General features: G+C 34.0%; 1 protein-coding gene across 1 annotated transcript in view; it reads left to right on the forward strand.

Annotated features, from left to right (window-relative positions):
- The window catches only part of LOC108372589 (transient receptor potential cation channel trpm-like), a 31,105-nt gene extending 11,786 nt beyond the window's left edge, over window positions 1-19,319 (forward strand). The window contains exons 5-12 of the mRNA XM_017628315.1: window positions 4,398-4,584; window positions 5,499-5,688; window positions 6,051-6,262; window positions 6,911-7,063; window positions 7,728-7,799; window positions 14,125-14,190; window positions 18,807-18,863; window positions 19,254-19,319. Of these exons, the coding sequence (XP_017483804.1) occupies window positions 4,398-4,584; window positions 5,499-5,688; window positions 6,051-6,262; window positions 6,911-7,063; window positions 7,728-7,799; window positions 14,125-14,190; window positions 18,807-18,863; window positions 19,254-19,319 (1,003 nt within the window). The remainder of the gene's footprint in view (window positions 1-4,397; window positions 4,585-5,498; window positions 5,689-6,050; window positions 6,263-6,910; window positions 7,064-7,727; window positions 7,800-14,124; window positions 14,191-18,806; window positions 18,864-19,253) is intronic.
- Window positions 19,320-21,496: the final 2,177 nt, after the last annotated feature.

Here is a 21,496-nt window from a genome sequence, read left to right on the forward strand (position 1 = left end):
TTGTGGGGCTGTGAAAATACACAAAAGCAAATAAAACTAAAAATGTTTGAGAATAGCTAAGCATGGGCTCAATTTTAATCGCTCATCTCCGATGTAGATTAATAAGTGTATGTAAAATACAATTTCCCAGCTTATTTGTTGTTTACAAAGACAAACATATCCACATTTGCACAACAAATTGGTATTTTTGTAAAGGAAATTCCATTTCAAGCAAACAACCATTATCCTCAATGTAGGCCCCGCAGCGTTTTGCCTTTGGCAGTTTCACATACTCGTAGTTGCTTGTATGTATGTATGTATGTATGTATTTATGTACACAGACGTACGAGTAGCTAAGTTTTGCTTTCGTCTCTTTAAACCCAATGTCCAGTCAACCAATCCCACCCTTTTCCCACAAGCGATTTAAAATCACGCAAAATTGTTTAGCTGTACCAAGCTTCGAGAAAATCTGTTGAATGTGATTTCAGTGATTGATTGTTTTAAAAGTGTGTATTCAAACATTCACTAAAACTCTAAATCAATAACTGGAAATCATTTGTTGATCCTGTGTAATGGCCCTTTAGCTCTGGTGCAAATAACGTTAATGGCCCTACGCGCGTTCTTTTTTTGTGATTCATTTTACTGTGCTCATATCAGTGATGGTCTTTTACTAGTTGTCCTTTAAAGGAGTTAGTTTTGGTTAGCACCGTTGCTCTTTTTAGTTATTTTGTTTAACATACATTTATGTATACGTATGCCCTGCTATGCAGTCACATGTTAGTGGTTTTCGTTCCTTTGAACGATTTAAAAAATGTATGTATGTACATTAGGATGCATCACTCTCCTTACATAAAAAATTGGTACTGTTTTTCTGTCGGGATTCTAAAACTGGTTATATTAACGCCTTTGCCAAAATATTTCGCAAAAAGATTAAGATTTAAGTGAGCTGAACCCATTTGAAAATACCTCCAAAAATCGAGTTTTTTTATAAATAAAATTAGTGCTTATGAATTTTTTTTCAAAAAATTCACACCAGATGATAGAAGAGCTTAGGTTAAAAGGTTTGCATAAAAATATTTACTAATTTTATTAACGGCATCAAACTAATGAGATTTCTTAAGAATTTTCAAATCGGTCCTACGCAAATCTTAATATTTGTCCGAAATATTTTCGCGGAAGTCTTAAAATATAATAAGAGAAATAATTTCGGTGAATAATTCTCAACGTTCTTTTGAAAAGGCTCCCTAATGTACACATAAATTTCACAGCCGACTAATGCCAACTCCAGGGAACTCTTCAAGGCTGTTTAAATAGTGCCATCTAAAGTATTAAGACCTGAGTTAAGAGAATGGCATATGTATCTCATCACGGTTCTCAACCTGTCAATGACCACTCTCATTATTCCCGAAGTGTGCAAATCGGGGAAAGTGGTCCCACTGCTGAAACCAGGAAAGCCAGCCAACAAAGGAACCTCGGTAGCGAAGACACGTGAGGCCCTGCTACTCCCGCACTCCACGTACCACCTGACCCCAGAGAAGCATCAGCATGGTTTCCATAAAGTGCACAGCGCAATAATAGCACTTAACGTCATAAATACTCAAATAACACGTGACCTTAACCGCAACCACCCCTGTGAGAGAACGGCTCCCTTAGCGTTGGACCAGTCACAGGCGTCTAACATTGTTTGTCATTCCTCACTACTAGCAGGCATCGAGGCTTCCTCTCTCCCACCCGGACTCAAACAGAGGTCGGCAGTCGTCAGTAACCTTTCGAGATAAAACTTCAATATCTAGAAGAATTCAGCAAGTGGTTCCACAGGGTTCTATATACCGAAGATTCCTCTGCCACCGAAGAGATTTTCCCTGATCCCATACGCTGAAGACTGCTCGATATTAGCGTCTGGGAAGGCACGTGATGACCTCTGCTTAAAAGTAAATGGCTACCGCTCCGCATTTTATCGCTTCTTCACTGCAATGAGCCCAACACTCTCCCCAACGAAATCAACGGCGGCCCTTTTCACCACCTGGACGAAGGAGGTCAGGCTTCGCACACGGTGAAGAACCCGATAATTTTAGCGGTTACCTTTGATAGCCTTCCCACTTTCTCCGCGCACACAACCGCAATTTGCAATAAAGTATACAGCCGTAAAATGGTTCTCACCTGGGAAAAGGACAAAGAAACGTTGCTGGTAACATACAAGGTAATTGGTCGACCGGCCAATCTCGCCCTATTGCACGCCCAGAGCTTCGACTACCACGAGAGACCCGCGCTACTTTGGCGCAGTTACGGTTAGGATACTGTAGCCGTCTTAACAGTTACTTATCTAGACTGGACCCCAATATCCCCAATTAGTGTCCGGCATGTGGAGACTTCTCTTGTCGAAGCAGCTCGTTAACGATGTAAAAACCGACCCCTGCGGAGCTTAGTAATGCCGCTACAACAACAACTGTGTGCCAAAAATTTCTTGTTGGCAGTTACCTGTGCTTAGAAAACATTACAGTGGTCTGGGAAGCCTAAATTTCAAGATTCGTTTCACAAACTTCTAAGCCCGTAAACCCCTGCTAGTGCTTTTCACCAACTGTTGACCAGCACTCACTTGAAGAGATAAGAGTACAGAAAGAGCTAATTAAAATTTAGGTAAAAGAAAGTCAAAGCTTCCAAGAATACTAGAACGTCTATTCCAAAGCGGAAAAAGGTTTTAAAGGCTTTCATAGGCCCAGAATCCTTCATCGGGCTACAATGGAGTTCCGTTAAGAGAGGGTTTTAAGTAAAAAACTAAAAGACTGGTTGGTTTGGAATCCTTAGGTGAGATGTGAGAGTGTTTGCCAGTCTTCGCCAATCTTGTCACACTCCAAGCCGCGGGATTATATCCCCGCACTACTAGTTTTGATTGTATCCAAATAACGGATTTTGCTTAAGAAGATGTAATGTCCAAACAAGATGACACTTCGTCAGCAGAAGCTGCCCTGCATGGAAAATAATACATCGACCAGAAGCGACATCTCACTACTCCTTCGCCATTCCATACCTCAACGCACATAAAACTTAAGGATTCGTGACATCCTTTGCTGCCAGAAGGTTAGCCTTGAATACCTCTTAGCCTTCTTGACCTGAGAAGTGTGTATGGGGTGTTCCATACTAAAACGGACGGTGTTCACACTTCATGTGTTTGATTTGTTTAAAATTTTTAGGGTTGATGCATAAACATAAATAATAAATAAATATGAAATTTGAGCTGCATTAATGCATTATTAAAAACTTTACAGCACAAAAACAAAAACATATCGATTTAATAGGTTTCTAACTATATCGAGAACGGGACGAGAAAAAAAAATCACACATACACATATACACACATCAAAATTCAATATGAAAACAAATATAAATTTTTTTCTTGAAACATTTTTCACATACGCATTTTTTGATAAAAAATGGTTTTTGAAAATATGTCAACTCAGAAAAAAATTAAAAAAAATATTATATAATATAACGATTTGAAGAAGTACATGATTAGCCAGAATCATGAAAATATGCTAACTTTGACAGATCATATCTCCGAAGAAAGAAATTTAAAAAAAAAATTCCTCGAACAACTGTTTGTAGAACCCATACAAAAACTTTAAAGCGAATCGGTGTCATGACCTATTTTTTTTACGAAATCCGTCCGACTTAAAAAAGAATGGCTCATATAGTCGTTAGGGTGGTCGTGAAAAATATCAACATCAAAATTTTGTATGGGCACTCACGTAAAATATAAAGGCATTCATGCAAATTTCTAAATTTTAAACGAAATTAAAAAAATATGATTGAAAAAATTAAATTGTTACTTTGAACAGCTATATTGAAACGTATTGAAACAAATCCATATAAATTCATAAACTCGCTAGATCAGTCCAAATTTTTGCTATAAAAAAATCGGCGACGCCAAAAATTTTTTTAATTTGCTTTTATTTGTTGGATGTTTTTATTTTATATGTAGAACAAAATAAGCCAGTGCCCAATGATGTTTATATTTTTAAGGACCACCCTTATATAATAGGTAGAAGTAGACATTGTGCCGTATGCCTAAAAACTAAATAATTGCTTTTTCTTAAATTGCATACTTTTCACTTAAATTTATTTGTACAAATTAGGTGAACGTTCTAAAATTTTAGGAAAAAGGATTTGCTTAGGTTTTATGCATACGGCCCATTATGTATACCAAAATCTTCGAAAAGAAGACAAGTATAGTCACAGACTGTTTCAAATATCAGTAACTCGTTCTTATCAATTTTCACTCAAAATTTAATCTAATCTTCTTCTTCTCTCCTTTTTTTTATATGTGCTTGTATGCCGTGAAATTCGGTTCGGAATTCCTTCACATTCCCCACCACCAATTGCCTCCGCATTTGTCAACATTTCGCTCACCGTTCATGCAGCTCCTATTATACACGCCGAAAATTTCGTCCGATTTACGCCAAAGTTATGAATAGTTATGCCAATGCACACCGAAAATCTTCAACATATCAACGTTATGCTGGCGCGAATTCCTTGAGTTTGGTTACCGGATTGCTGCCATTCACAACGGAAATGGCACTTTTTGAATTTCCTTTCAATGAGTTGTTGGTAAGTAAATAGTTATGTAGCTGCATATATACAGTCAGCGTCAAAATTATGAATAGCCCGACGTTATGAGGGGTTTTTTGTGTATGGTTTCCATACACAATTTTTCTTATCTTCTTTTTTAATACAGTTCATTCAATAGCAAAAACCAGCAGAATCATTATTTTTTTTTCATATAGAACTCGGGAAAATTCGATTTTTAGAAAAATTTTGAGCACGCAATTTTGTACCGTGTAGTTTTGAGAATTTTATTTTTGTTGTCAAGGGTGTTGCGCATTTGCTTCCATACATCAGATGAACAAAATATTTTTTTATATGGAAGAAAATGCGCAACACCCTCGGAAAAAAATATCTAAAATCAACGGTAATTTTTGGCTTGACTTGGGACTTGTACCCTATTATACTAAAATGTAATGCGCTACAAAGTGTCAATTTTTCTAAGAAATCGAATTGAAAAGTTGAAAATTTTGAGGAAAATGTTTTGGTATTTCTTGAAATTTCCGAGTTCGTTATGAAATTAAAAAAAAAATAAAAAATTATTCTGCTGGTTTTTGTTGCTGAATGAACTTTATTCTTATAGAAAACAAGACAAATTTGGTATGAAATTATGAAAATATAAATAAATAAAACCGTCAAAACGTCAGGGTATTCATACTTTTGACGCTGACTGTAAGTATTTATGCAGAAATGGGTGCAAGGGTGTAAATGGCTCAAGCGCATGGAATTCCACAATTTCTCTAGCGGTAATAAATAAATTAGATGTTGAAATAATTCTTTTCAAAGTAGTTGGGTTGGTAAGTTGCTGCAGCCATTACCGCCGCACTCAAGTCGTTTGCCCTTACAGCTTTGAGGAGAGTTTTTTCCTCACAAATATTATTAGCACGCTTTTAAAAGTTAAGCGTTTTTTCTACTTCTAGATTTGGGCAGTGCTAACGAAACGCCAACAAATGGCGTTGCTTATGTGGACGCACGGTGAGGAGGCGCTAGCAAAATCCTTGGTGGCCTGCAAGCTGTACAAGGCAATGGCGCACGAGGCGGCCGAGGATGATTTAGATACGGAAATCTATGATGAATTGCGCGCATATGCAAAGGAATTCGAAAGCAAAGGTTGGTAAAAGGTTACATGTGTATGTGTGTTTGTGTGATTCATTTAAAGCTGATCGCAAGTGTCTATTGGTTGAGCATCCTCTTGCCATGTCTAAGTGCATATTTGTTAGAGGAAGCACTTAGTTACTAGAAAGCGCTTAGTATGAAAACAGGTAGTGAATTGCCATTTCTAGTAACCACAAAGTAAGCCAATTCAAGTGCAAGCCGCTTGAATTTATTACCTATTAGGTGGCTTCCTTTCAGTATGCTTTCAGTCATTGTATTCGCTATGAATTGGCCATTACTTCTTTTAGAATGGCTTTCTGTCATTTCTTTTCCTCCCCAAAGCTTTCAATCACTTTAACTGTTCTATTCGTTTGCAGGCATCAAGTTACTAGATTTCAGCTATCGTACAGATGGGGAGAAGGCTCAACGACTGTTGACATGTGAACTGCACTCATGGTCGAACCAAAGTTGCCTTTCCCTGGCGGTGGCCGCCAATCATCGTGCACTTCTGGCACATCCGAGCAGTCAAGTGATATTGGCCGACTTGTGGATGGGCGGTTTGCGAACGCGTAAAAATACAAATTTTAAGGTAAGTTAAAAGCTCAACCTTGTTATCGACTTCATAAAGAGGAGGAGGTTATCAAATCGTCAGAATATTTTTTTTATTTTTTTTATTTTTTTTTTATGTTACCGCATAACTTCGGACCACGTTAACCGATTTCTATTATTTTTGTCCCCTCATACTAATTTGGTCATAAAGCAATTGACGGTACTCTTGAATTTTTATATGAGGTTTGAAGTCGGTTTTGTTTTTTTGCTTAAAAATGACTTGTTCTTACTTTGAATTGTTAAAATATGAACTTAGATAGAGAGTTTAAGGTAGCTTAAGTTGTGGGAGTCTAACCCCCGTAGGGGCTGCACTTGGACTTTAGAAGCGTTGACATGTGCGATGGCAAGTGATTTTGTACGGTAACCACTACTCTAATTGAAAAAACGCCTGCAACCAATCACGAAAGTTATGAAGAAGGCTAATGATCAGGATGTGTTGAATGATTTTGTTTTTTCTGGCACGAAAGTCTTACACAAAAAGCTCCCTTGCTGACTTTCATGATGAAAGCTATTTGGTCAGAAAGCACTTGAGCATATGTACATTAGGGTGGTCCTTAAATGACGAAATCTCTTGATTTTTTCCTAATGTGAATTTATGTGTATGATTTATTTATTTTTTTACTTCTAGGTTATCTTAGGTCTTTTGATACCCGTTTATATCAGACATTTGGATTTCAAATCCAAAGAAGAGCTACAACAAATGCCACAAACCGAAGAAGAGCACTTGGAGAATCAAAATTTGGACAACGACGATTCGGATCGTTCGCAGCCCGATGCTGAGGTATGTACTAGAGTACGATTCCATTATATGGACGTACATTATTTGTTTGTTATTTAATAATTAGATAATTTTTTCCATAATACTCGTAATAAGTAATGTTCCTTTGTTAAACATTTTAAAATAAGTCTTAAAAATTTGTTTTTAAACTGTTCAATTTTCCACTGAACTTGCGATTAGTTGAAAAAAATGCTATCTCTTCATTGTTGTTTGTACATATTATCTACGTTGAAAGTAATCAAAGTGATGAAATGAGATTTGCGTAATTTTAGTAAATTTCGTCGCCAAAATAAATTAAATATTCACTTCAAATTTTTGCTTTAAACTGCTGTTAAAAAATGTAAAAAGTTGGTACTTAATTTAGTATACCGATTTAATTTTTATGAACACTTATTCATTTCATAACTGTATTTAAGTAAATTTTATTTCGATATTTCTAAATTTAGAAAACAAAATTTATGATTTACTATAATATTTTGAACTACATTTTTACAACCCTTACTGTATTTGTTCTGCTGCTGCGTTGCTGTTTAAACCGCTCCTACTATAACGACTACTTGAAAAAAAAAAAATGAAAATAAAATAAAAATAACATCTACTACTACCACTACCACTTCTACTACTACTTCTACTACTATTATTACTACTACTGCGACACATTCCCTAGAATGCGCTAACAAAAGCGAAAAGATCAATTTCCTTCAAGTGTAGGATAAGCAGTAACAATAATCAAGACAAGGTAGTAAATTCTGACAAAACAAAAACTCTTGTTATTCCCTTAAATTCTATTAAAACCCGTGTAAACATGTCCGAATAGAAGTTAACTGTGTTGTAGTGTGAATTACGAAAATAGTTAAACTAAAACTTTTAAATTTTCTATTATAGATAGTATGTGTGTATGTGTGATAATTCGAATTGAATGCATACAAAACTTTTCTCTATAATGTTTTTTCATATACATTTGTATGTAGCATACATGTGTATATTTACCGCGATTGGTTGCTGGTGCCATATATCTACATCATCTACACACATTGGAATGTGACTAAATTTATTTTTTCCATTTTCCAAATATTTTTGTTGTAATTCTCGTCCTATCTCTACTCCTAACTGCTAATCTATTGTTTCTCATACTAGCATACGCATCAAATTCGTATTTAAATTTTTCTAAACTTTTTTTAACCAATCTGTGTAACCTTTTGTATGTATTAACCATCGTTTGAATATACTTTTTCTTTTTTATGTCTAGTACTCTAATCCTTTGTCTGCTGTGCAAATATAGATTAATAAATCTTCTTGTGAATATGTTCGAATGTACATACATATGAATGCATATCTATTTTTTTTTTTTATGCTCATGCAGATACAGTCAGCGTCAAAAATATGGATACCCTCACGTTTTGATAATTTTATTTGTTTATATTTTGCACACCAATTTTTTTTATAAAAATATGGTTTATTCAACAGCAAAACTCACAAGAATCAATTTTCTTAATCGAACTCGGAGAAAATGCATAAAATACCAAAAAATTAAAAATTTAGGGTAGCTCATAAAATTTTAGTGTAATAAAGTCCAAGTTTCAAGGAAGTTTTTCTTATAACCATTACTTAACGCATTTCTTTCATATAAGGGCTGTTTGCAGCTGTCAAGAAAAACGAAAAATTCATATAACACCATCACAATTCCCTAAATCAGTTTGCAGCTTTCAAGAAAAGTATGTTTGTATATTTATTTTTTTAAGAAAATATAATATATAATGGAAAATATTTCTTGTGATTTTTCTTGAGCGCTGCACACCGCCCTATAACCATAAAAACGATCTTATTTTATATGAAAGAAGGTACACAACTCCCCCAGCGAAAAAATCTCAAAAATCAATGGTAATTATTAGCCACTTGACATTCTCATTAAAATTTAAACTGCATACTAAAATTTTTTGTAAGAAATCGAATTGAGAAATTATCAATTACAATGAAAATTTCTTGCGGTTTTTGCTGTTTAATGAACCATATTTTTATATAAATATAAGAAAAATTTGGTATGGAAAATATAAATAAATAAAATCGTCAAAACTGCAGGGTGTGCATATTTTTCACGCTGACTGTATGTCACTCACAGAAGTATTCGTGGTTTAGTTTCTTCTCGATACTCAAAATCTGTTCCATTAACTTTTTCGCAAATTTGTATTTAATATATAGCCCATTTAATAACAAAAACCATATAAATCAATATTACATATTTTCAACGGAATTCGTAAAATGGCAAAAGTGAAAGTTTTAAGTGCCTTGACTTTTGACTGTTTTTTGCTGGCGATATTGGCGGTTCTCTTCCAAATCACGCATGAAAAAAGTTTATTTTTAACCGAATTCAAAAAACGGAGGAGGACCACATTAACCGATTTCTGTAATAAAACAGATGGGCCCATACTAATTTGGTCCAGATCCGATCATTGGATGATGAAGAAATTAACCATTAAATTTTTTTAGGAGAACTGAACTCGGCTTAGTTTTTAGCTCAAAAATTACTAGTTATAATTCTTAAAAAAATCTGACTAAAAACTTTGAAATTTCGGTAGTATTTTTTTTTAAATTCGCTAAATTTTTGCGAGTTTCGTAGAAAGTTTGCATCATTGATTTGTATGGTTTTGAGGTACATTTTACATAAAAATGAACGAAAATGATTTTGTTTTTTTTTATATTGCAAACTTTTTTTTCGCGAGCCACTCTAATGGGCTACATACATTTGTATGTAGTAATCAGTGTCAGCGTTTCATTGCCCTGTTTTCCTATTATTATATATACCTTTTATTATCACATACATATATGTAAGATATTTTCCTTTTCCATTATATATTCATAATCATATTCGATAACATATTCACATTAAAAATACTTATATTAATATTGCCAAAACTCCAAAATTACTAACAGTACTGAAATACAGTAATATGCTGCTTAAGATGTTAAAATTATGGTATGGTTCTGCTGCTCATTACTTTGACTTTCCTTTTGTTTGTATTTTGTGCTAATTGGCTGCTAAATGGTATTTATATTTTGTAAATATATTTTTGAATTGGTTGCTAAAATGTTAATTATTTTGTTGGGTTTTTATTGTTGTATATTTAAATAATTTTAAGTAAAAAGTTTTCGCTTTAAAAAATACCGATTTTAGTTCGATTGATAGTGAATAACTGAGTTAGAGGGAAGACCAGTATGTTTGCATGTATTTATATAAAAAAAAAAAAAAAAACATTTACTAGTGCGAAAAAGTGGGTAGGCACTGTGGCCAATGGTAAAGTCTACTACAGTCTGCGTAGGATGCATCAGACTAGGCCGAGCATACTTTGAATTGCCATCTTATTAATATGTAAGTAAGTTCAATTACATGGCAGTTGAGAAGTGCACGTGCAGAAATTTCATAAATTGCATAAAGGAAATTTCTGCACATGCAGCCGTACATAGCAGGCATTTAGGCGCCCGGTGTTAGCAGTCGCGCCTAAACAGATAGTGTTTCTGGTAACTGGTCGTCCCATTGATATTGCCACACGATGGCTTTGAAAGCTTGTAGGAGAGCGTGTGTGTATTTCAGTGCCTAAAGCTCTATATTCAATATATATACATAGATATGTATATATATTTATATTTTTTTAAGTAAATCGTATAATCTTTTTATTTTATAACTTTATCGTAACACAGCACTCCCGTGACACGACAAAGACAAGTAATTGCTTGGTTTTGTTGTATGTACTTTATATTTACGAATACTTGATAAATCATTCTTTTAGGCACTTCTATCAATTTTTTTTTCTATCTTGTGTCTTTTTAGCAGCCATACAGTAAACTTAAAATACAAATTTTCTACCCAAAATCTTAGTTTTTTTCACGTTACGTGGGAGCTTTTTCCGTTAAGCAATCTGCACGGTCGTTTAGCTTTAGACGCGTAGTAAATTTTTTATGCAACGACTCTTGGTCTCTCCATATGCTCTGCTATCACCATCGGGTTCCGGGTTGAATACTTTCAGTGCTGGAGCATCGGTGTCCATTCGAACGACATGGTAAAGCCAGCGGAGCCGCTGTATTTTAATTAGCTGCACTATGTCACTGTATGTTGTTGTAAAGTTCATACAGATCATCGTTCTATCGTCTGCGCTAGTCGCCGTCGCCAACGCGTAAAGGCCCGTAAATCTTCTGCAAGATCTTTCTCTTGAATACTCCAAGATCCGCCTCACCCGATGTTGTCATTGACCATGCCTTTGCGCCATATTCCAACATAGGCATGAGGAGTGACTTATGGAGTGTGGCTTTCGTACGTCGAGAGAGGCCTTTACTTCTGAAATTGCCCACCCAGTCGAAAGTAGCACTTGCTGGCAACAGCGATTCTGCGTTTTCGACAGTGACATTATTATCGGTGCTGGTACCCAAGTAGACGAAATTCTCTACCTCTGATTGTTTGTTTGATGACAGGAGATACTTGGTATTGTCTTCGTTGACCACCAGACCCAATCGCTGTGATTTATTATCTATCTTGGGAAAAGGCAGAACAGACTTCGCGGTTCCTATCGATCGCTCTTGTGAAGTTATTGTGACTGAGCTGTTCAGTTCTACAGCGCTTGTTTTCGTCTCCAACATCAGATTAAAGAAATCGTATGAAACGGTGTTTCCCTGTCTTAAACCCCGTTTGGTAGCAAAGGCTAAACGTAATTTTACACATCCGTATCAGTTTCGCGTGGATACCAAATAGGCAACTCTTTTTCTCGCGGGTCTTTTCTAAGATTTAGCGTATTGTGGATACCTGGTCTATGGTGGATTTGCTAGGTCTAAAGCCACACTGATGCCCAATAAATTTGTTGATTTTGAGCTTCTATATTTAACACAATCGTCCCGCGTTAGTTGGCGCGTATAGCGGGGTTGCCTTTCTTGTGGATTTGACAGAGCACACTTAAATTCCAGTCGTCGGGCATGCGTTCACCTGACCATATTCTGCATGCGAGTTTATGCATGCACCTTATCAGCTCCTCTCCGCCGTACTTGAATAGCTCGGCTGGCAGGCCGTCAACTCCTGCAGGTTTGTTGTTTTCCAGCCGAGAAATTACTATTGTTACCTCGGCATAGCCGGGTGGTGATACATCGATTCTGTCTTCCTCGACTTCCATATTGGTTTCAGTGGCATTTAGCAGAATGGAAAAGTGTTTTGAATCGGCTTTTCAACCTTTGATAAGACGCCTCACATTTTGATAGAACTATCGGAAAATCTCCACACTCAAATATTTAGCCGCTCTTCAGCTCTCTATATCAATCCCACATACATATTTAGCTCGCGTTGCGTCAGATCGCAGCGTTGCCTTGTAGGCGGTATATTTTTTCACTGCAGCCGTTGAGCGCTGGCATTCGACTACTCCTTCGGCAGCGATACGCAGCGATTGGGAGATGCGGTCCTGCTTGCATATGATAACTTTTCGTTTATGTGCATGGTTTATGAGTTGGTCCACGTTCGGACCCGATGAAGTAGATCAGCCTGCCACTGTGTTATCGTGTTATGTTTCGTCGTGGATACCCCTATTTTGCCTACCCTACCTTTGCCATCGCTTATCACGACCTTTATATCGCGATGGTGTCAGTCTTCGTAGGCGCTCTCGATGAGCTCATAGAAGAGGGTTGCGCAAAGCCAGGGGCCAAATATACTATAACAGAGTTTTTAGTTTTTCCCTCTAATGTGAGGATTTTGTAAAGGACTATGAAAAATATGATTGTTTCAAAAAAAAAACTATTTAAACAATTCAGTACAATGTAGAATGACAATATAGGTGTCAAATTTAAAGAGAAAATTATGTCGAATTGAGAAATAATATTTTTTTTGTGCATAAGGACCAAAAAGTGCGGAAAATTACCTATCAAAATTTTACCCTTGAATGTCCTTGAAAATTTATTTTTCAAAAAATTATTATATATATTATAATTACAAGTCTATATCGTCGAATTTCGTCCTTTTAACTTTATTAGGTTAAAAAATAATAATTAAAAGACCATTTTCAATAACTATTCTTCCTTGCGAACGGATTTTTTTTAATCTTAATTTTTTTTTTCATTTTGCACTGAATTTTTTAAAATATTTTTTCGAATTATTCACATCTTGGAAATCTCAAAGTCCTTTTACAAGAAATCCTGACGTCGGAGCGAAGAACTGATATGGGAGTTTTACTACATTAGGCCCCTAGTTTCGTGAGTAAATTGTTTTTTTCGTCGCACGGTGTATTACACGGTGTTTACATGAAGCTATTTTACAGGCAAATCAAAAGTGGGCTGCCCCAACTTCATTGGAAGCGATTAGTTGAAAGGCTGTTCACACCAGGCGATTGTTGCTTTCAACTAAAAGATGCATATAGAATCGCCTCATCTAAACACCGCATTTGGTTTTTTATATGACAACATACGATTAAATACCTGAGTTCCTCATTCCCCGCTTGAATAAGTAACCAGTATAATTAGAAGCTTTTTTCTCTTAAAAATTTAATCGCAAATATCAACAAGTTTCAATTAGAAATGTCTTAATTTATAGATCTTCGATTTACTTGGTGTCGCCAGAATGAATAAAAAACACCTACAGCACCTTTAAAATAAGGCATTGTACAAAAATGTGTAAAAACATATCATTTATACAATGCGTGTATGTAGCAAGCATCTGTTAAAACAATTGGTAACAATTATTATTGCTTCATTAAAGTTTTCATTTAGACGGTTTTGCAGCGTACTCTTGGTTTCTTGGTATTGTATATTTCTACTATAGATTATTATTAATTAATGCTTTAAATGTTTTTATGACAAGAAAAGTGGCATCGCTTTAATGAAGTGTGATCGCCATACATGTGCTCGGAAAGAGTTTAATAAATATTCAACTATTATAGCATTTCCTGTGATCTAATTAATACTTATTAATGTAAACTCACTAAAATCTCTTCTTATTGTAACAAAACATAATCTTTTTTTTTTTTAATACGTTGTCTTTAATGCTCTATCTTCCTCGCTTTCTCTCTGTCTTTTTGCTGGTACATACTTACATACTTAAGTGCAAACTTATAACAATCGAAAAGACATCACCGTCGTATAATAGTTTAACATCTCATTCAACACATGTAAGTGTAAACAATACATATGTATGTATCGAAAGCGTGTGTCTGTGTGGGTGTGTGCGTGCGTAAGAGCCTTTCTGCCACTTGTACATATAAGCTTAAAAATACAGACCAAATATTTAAGTCTTAATACCACGACACATGCACAGTAAAATTACCACAAAAAGAATAATCGATTGTGTGAAAACATGCAGAACACATTTTTTTCTTTTCATTCTTATCATTCTGTTATATTGTTTTGTAATTCACTTGAACACCGACATACACCCGAAAAAAAAACCGATAGCATAAGAAAACATTAGATTAGTTATAATACATTGTTTTATTTAAGAATGACTTAGCACAACTGTGCAATGTTAGTGCACAAGTAGATGAAAAATATATTCAAAATGCTTACTACACAACAGGCTATGTAATTTTTTTGATATATCAGGCGATGCACAGAGGAGTGTTTTTCGACTTTCTTGGGAAAAATTTTTTTCGCGTTTCAGAACTTTAATTTTTCTTTTCAGGATCTCTAGAACTATTGAAAAGCTACTCAGAATAGTTTTTCATTGTCTCTTTTGCCGCATGTCGTATGCTGCGTGAATCTGGCATACAAAATTGAAAAAAATAAAAAATTTCTTTGTCAAAAGATTCAGTACTTTTTTTAACAACCCTCGAACTATAGAAGAGCTTTTTTTTGCCTTTGAGGGTGGATGAAAAAAATTGAGCGAGGAAGAGTAGACATACGGTCCTATGTTGAATATCGTCATCGTCATCGTCGACGAGTTGAACCGTCACTTTATTGATGATGCGGCGACTAGAAGAAGCTAGCTAGACATAATTATTTTATTAGTTTTTTAGATAGATGAGGTCGAAACTGAAAAAAAAAATGTTCTAGGACCGGGGTCGGAAATACCCCGTTGACCCAAAAAGTGTTGAAAAAGAGTATTTTTATGATTCGCGGTAAACGTTTTAAAATACTAGAGCTATAAGGCAGAAAGAATATTTTATTTAAAGGATATTTTTATTATATATTTTAAAATATCTTATGCATAAAGAAACACAATTTTTTTTTGGTTTTCAAATCAAAAGAACTTTTTGTTTCATTAACACTTTCTCTCAAAAATAAAAAAAAACAAAAGTTTAGTTTGAAAAGTAGCGGTTTTAATTCATAAATATGTATATACCATGGCACATTGAATAGGTAGTATCAGTGAGCAGCTGATTTTGATTTTTTTCAAATAACTTGGTTTCGAAAATGTCAAATAATTTGAATTTCTTCTCACAAAAGTTCTAAATTTTTAAAATCTATTTCCATGTGAAACCTTTTCCCATACAAAACAGGCGAATGAATAGCAGCTTTTGGAACGCTCGCCCAATTCAGCAGCAAAACCGCTGATTACTGGGCCTTGCAAGGATCGATCAATGCTTCGAGAAGCAAACAAATTTACTAAGAAAGGAAAATTGGAAACAACTTTTATTTTTTCCAATTTTAATTTTTAATTTTTTATTTTTTTTCTTTGTATGTATATGTATCACATGGCGCGCTTTAATTTAGAAGAAAAATATCAGAACAGTTTTTGACACTTTCGATACCAGAAGCAACAACAAAATACATGCCAATGTCGTTCTTGCTCTAATGCTAGGAGCTGTTTGATATGCCTTGGTATATACCAATTTCGAAAGATTTAGAAAACTATACGTTTTAAATTTTAAATAAAAATTACATATATGGAGAACTCATTTAAAGATGAAAATGTAAATGCAATTAAAAGGTTCACTCTCAGTATTCAAAAATAGTACCCACCATCTTCCTCATTTTCTGAATCTTCATAACTTTCTTCGTTTTCTTCATTTTCCTAATTTATGACATATATAATTCATGGTGCGATGAGTAACTTGAGTACTTCTCCAGGAAATATTGAAAAGTTTTTTTTTTACATTTTCCAAACTTTTTATGAGAGAATCTGACTATCAATATCACTGATACAGATACAGGCGAACACTTTCTAGCATTGCGTAGTCGATACCTTCTGCAATCCTTATTTATAGCTTCTTGAGCATCTTCTGACAGGGTGTGGCTATGAGTAAAAAGCGATAATTTTTGAAACAGCGATAATTTCTAGAGATACAGTATTTAAGAAGGTCAGGTGCAATGTGTATATAAAATTTGGTAAAGATTGGTGAAGTAGTTTTCGAGGTCAAATATTTGACATAAGTGGGCGGACCACGCTTAGTTTTCAAAAAATTTTACAAAAAACTAATTTTTGCTTAAGATCCATTGAAAATATCATTTTTGGAGCAAATATTTTAAAATTCGATAACCGCATTGCCCAAAGATCTGTAAATCCTTACATATACACATATAAATCCATGGCCGTATTTCAGACAAAAATTATTTTATGTATTTACATTTTCAACGAACTTCATGAAGAATGTTATCTAATACCATGTTCTGACCGACAACGAAAAAACTTTGAAAACGAGTTTTGGGATTGTGGACTGAAGGCTGTTCACACCGGCTGTTAGGGTTGCTACACAAAAACAAAACAAAATGCAACCTTTTACTTTCATTCTTATTTTACTTTGGCCAACCAATTAACAATAAATCCGAAATGGCGTATTAAAGATGATAAAATATGACTTCCACTCCGATAAATATTCGAAAAAAAACTAGTGAAGATACCGATTGGAATGAGTGGAACGTAGGTTTCAATTAGTTTTCAACGAAAACTGGTTTTCGTTTGACAGATTTTACATGGACGAAAACACAAGTTTTAGGCCGAAAACCAGTTTTAGCAACGAAAACATGTTTTAACGATCACGCTTAATGCCCCACCTGTTTTAGTCTGTCAATGTGCCATCCAAAAGAGGGAAATTTTAAAGCCATTCACGCAAAGACCTACTCAGACTCGGTTAACATCGTTATCGACGTTTTCGACTCCATGCATATAACACGGTGTCGGTAACGTCGATAACGATATTTAACCCGGGATTAGTGTCAACCAGGCTTTGAGCAACCGGCTCTAATTCTGAAAGTTACCAGTGTACCAAACTGGAAAAAAAATTTACCAAAAACGGTAGAATACATTTCGGCCAAAATGGCAACTGTAGTTTCATTTACTGCAAATTAAATAAATAGAAAATTCTGAAGATATTGGATTTTATAGAGCTGAAGAAATTCACCACGATTGTTGAGTTAAGTGATCGCGAACATTAGCAATTGCACGCGTTTATCAAGGATGTGATTATTTTAGAATGGCTTAGCATTTTTAAAGTAGTATTTACATAGAAATAATTAGAATTCGATAATTAAAGTTGAAATCTTATGGCCTTATTCATAAAAAGTAGAATAGGTTTAAGGAGCTCTATAAAGTGACATTTTCATACAAAGTTTCGACAAAGCAGTTAAAGTCTTTTTTAGTTTTTATATTTAGCTATTAGTAAATAATATTATAATCTTTATAAACAACTTAAAAACACTTCGAAATTATACGTACTATAGAAAAAAATCTATTATTGTTACTTAATTTAATTCATGTATTTAGCTAAGCTGTATTAATAATTTATTTAAAGACACATACACATAAGTAAATTAATTTCAAAACAGTGCAACTGCTGTAAATATAACTACCCAGTGGGAAAATGTAATGTATTGTGATCGAAAAAATAATCAGTAAANAAAAAAATCTGTTATTGTTACTTAATTTAATTCATGTATTTAGCTAAGCTGTATTAATAATTTATTTAAAGACACATAAGTAAATTAATTTCAAAACAGTGCAACTGCTGTAAATATAACTACCCAGTGGGAAAATGTAATGTATTGTGATCGAAAAAATAATCAGTAAACAGCCCATTTTACATTCGAAAATGCATTGTTTTTCCCACGGTGATGTCCTAGGAAAAGTGTGGCATTCAATTTTGCATTACGAGTAATGCAGGAATGAATGCGATTTTTTTTTACATTAGAATTCCGATTACATAGTTGACAGTAATAGAATCTAGAACTCCTAAGAAATACATTACATTATTTATCACGCATGTAATGCATTACCACTTTTNATTTAATATGAATTTTTGACGACTTTTTGGATACATTAGAATTCCGATTACATAGTTGACAGTAATAGAATCTAGTACTCCTAAGAAATACATTACATTATTTATCACGCATGTATTGCATTACCACTTTTCCCACTGGGTATGTAAATGTGCACTGTTGCAAAAAATAACTGCACAACTGGTGCGTACTTTTTGATTTTTAACTTGTTTAATACTGCAAAAAGGTCTATTTTAAGTTCAAATTTTTTATTTTATTTACATAAATTACGTATAATAATGTAAGTATGCTTTAGTCATAATTTGTCTGCATATATTTTTTACATCTTTGAACACTCTAATTACTCGTATAACCACACAACACTTTTTTGTAATCAATAATTTTGAACACACTACTACAGACTAGTATATATGTATGTATATGCAGTAAGATTGTGCCACACACAACTTCTTTATCTCTGTTTCTATCTCTGTCTGTCTACATACCGTACATATGTAAATACTTACATGTCTCTTGTAATGGCAAACTGATTGATGATTCAACGCATGAATTCCAAACTGAACCTTTGCAGGCACTTTTGGCGGACACATACTCCATACGCGATACTAAAGTACAAGAAAATGGAAAAGTGAGTAATTTTTAAAGACGCGACACCTAAACAATAGAGTGTATAGAGCTACATACATAAATTTATACACAAAACATAAAAACACAAAAAAAAGAATATTCATGTCGTGGGAAACAATAAACGAAATATGTTATTTGTATTTTCTTTTTTACTTTTTAAATATTTAGGTAAAATTATACTTAAATTTCATAACTTTGCTTTTCATACATAATTAATTGGATTAGGGGTGCCCTTGAAGCGAAACTGTTATTAAAAATAAAATATAAAAATATTCTGTATAGCTAAACATTTAAATATGTATGGGCACCCCTAATGCATACATGCAAGGGAACATTCCACATAAATGTGCACTTAAATTTTTCTAAAACGCAATGTGTTTTTCACTTCAAGTTTTCATATAAGAAAAAAGTAATTGGCCATTCATCGGTTTATGGTTCCAGCAGTAAATCATCATAGACATACTCGTATTTCTAGTAAAAAATTTAAAACTGTAAACATCAAGCCAAATATGCATTCCGTACATACATATTTATATTAGGATGGTCCATTTTCTTTCAACCACCTGCCAGAACTGAAGAATACTTAAAAGAATGATTTATTTTTAGGCAAAAAGGGAAAAAGCAACAAAGTAGACAACAAAGTATAAGCGGAAGAAGTTATAGCTGATATTTCGGAGATCACCACATCTCCTTATCAGACTTATTTCGCTAAAACCAGGAACTGATAACACGTTCCAACACAAAATGCAATGCCGAGAACGTTCCCGTTCGCTATCAGAATGTTCCTGAGTCTTATGTTCCCAATTTGGTCTTCGAGAGAACGTTTGCGAATTATGTTCCCGTTTTGTTCTTTTTCCAGAACGTTCCGGAGATTTTTTTTATAGATTTTCAAGCGTTCTTGGGAACTAAAGTAAATGCCTCTTAAATCGAAACGTTGTACTTCAAATTTTAATTTTCAAACTCTTGAATTAGGGCTGTGAGATTAGTTGATTATTAAAAATGTAAATTAATCATATTAAATAACATCATTATTCGCTTAATTGGAAATTATGATTACTCAATAGTTCAGTTAGTTACCCGAGTAACCAAGATTTTGATTAACTAAAAACTAAAGTATTGGAGTAATTTGCCTTATGACTAATCAACATTATAAGTAAAATAAGTAATCAAATTTTCAATATACGTTACATAGATATAAAGAGAAGAAGTTCCTGGAAATTTGAATACGACACTTCTTTTTTTCAGAAATTAGAATCAAATATTTTTTTCATAAACACTTTGTAAAAATTAAGCTAAGCATTTCCAGAAGCAAACTCTTTTAACGAGCAAAATCAATTTTTTTGAGTAATCATATTTTAAGTAACTCGATTAATCACCGTTTTGAGGAATAAAAATCTTGATTGCTCGAGTAATTGATTTACCGAATAACCGATTAACCAACTTGCTCGACTAATCGAATAATCGCACAGCCCTAGTTTGAACTTTTTAAAATTGTTTGATTTATTAAAAATATTTGTTTTTGTATGAAGACATATTGGACACACTACTTGTATATACATAACTATCTCGATCCTTCAGAGTGTTGCAAAAAACCGTTATGCGAACAAAGTTATAATAGGGTGCCTTCCAAAACGTCAAAATACAAAGCATCAGTCTCTTTTACTTCTAAATCTCAGTAGATTGTAATGCCAAATGTTCGCAACCACGGTTAGATGCTAGTTTTCAACTAGGTTGCGCAAGTTAGACTTTTTCTTCTAGTGCGGTTTAGATATAAAAGATACTGATGCTTTGTATTTTGACGTTTTGGAAAGCACCCATACTCTTGTGCACAAGTGCGCTCGGGTATAGAAATACGGGTCTCCTTATTTTCGGTATTCTTCAGTTCGGAGGGATGGCCGTTGGAAAATTGCAAAAAAAAAAACAATTAATCTGTGCAATTTGGACCACATCATATTAAATTGATTTGACATACTATACATTTAAGAAACAAAACCAAATTCTTAAATCAAATAAAAGTATATAGCAAAGTCGAGTTGTTTCCTACTTCTTAGACTGATCACAGTACTTAATCAATAGCGAACGCACGTGTGAATTAGTTATGTGCTGTCCAACAACTACATAAGTAAGGTTTCACGCCACTCCTTCCTACATTCTACACACCATGCACAATCTTCAGTCGATTCCATTCTTAATCCCGTTCAATTACTTATCAAACTAAGTGCATATACAAATATGTGCCTCACAGTAAATTAGCCATCTAAGTGACTGCATTTGACGAATTTTTTACACTTTTCACCACACGTTTGTAATATTGTACACACATGTAACTTCACAACCTACTCCATTCACAAATATCACAACCAAGCCAGTTAGTCTACAACTTAATTGATTCGAATATTTTTAACCTACACATTTTATACCTGTCTGTTTAATATCTAATAAAAATTTGCAACAGTTAACTCCTTTCCTTAAGTAATTCACACATTTTTGAACAAAAAAAAAAAAGTAGAAAAAAATATTTACATTAATTTCAGGTCGATCTCACTGCTGGTGCTCTTGGTGAACCCTCTAAAGTTAGTTATTATTTATAAACTTTTAAAATATTCCTTGTGTTTTTTTTTTTGTTTTGAAGCA

This window comes from Rhagoletis zephyria, unplaced genomic scaffold, assembly GCF_001687245.7.
Source record: "Rhagoletis zephyria isolate East Lansing unplaced genomic scaffold, Rhagoletis_zephyria_1.1 Rzeph_scaffold_05892, whole genome shotgun sequence".
NCBI lineage: Eukaryota > Metazoa > Arthropoda > Insecta > Diptera > Tephritidae > Rhagoletis > Rhagoletis zephyria.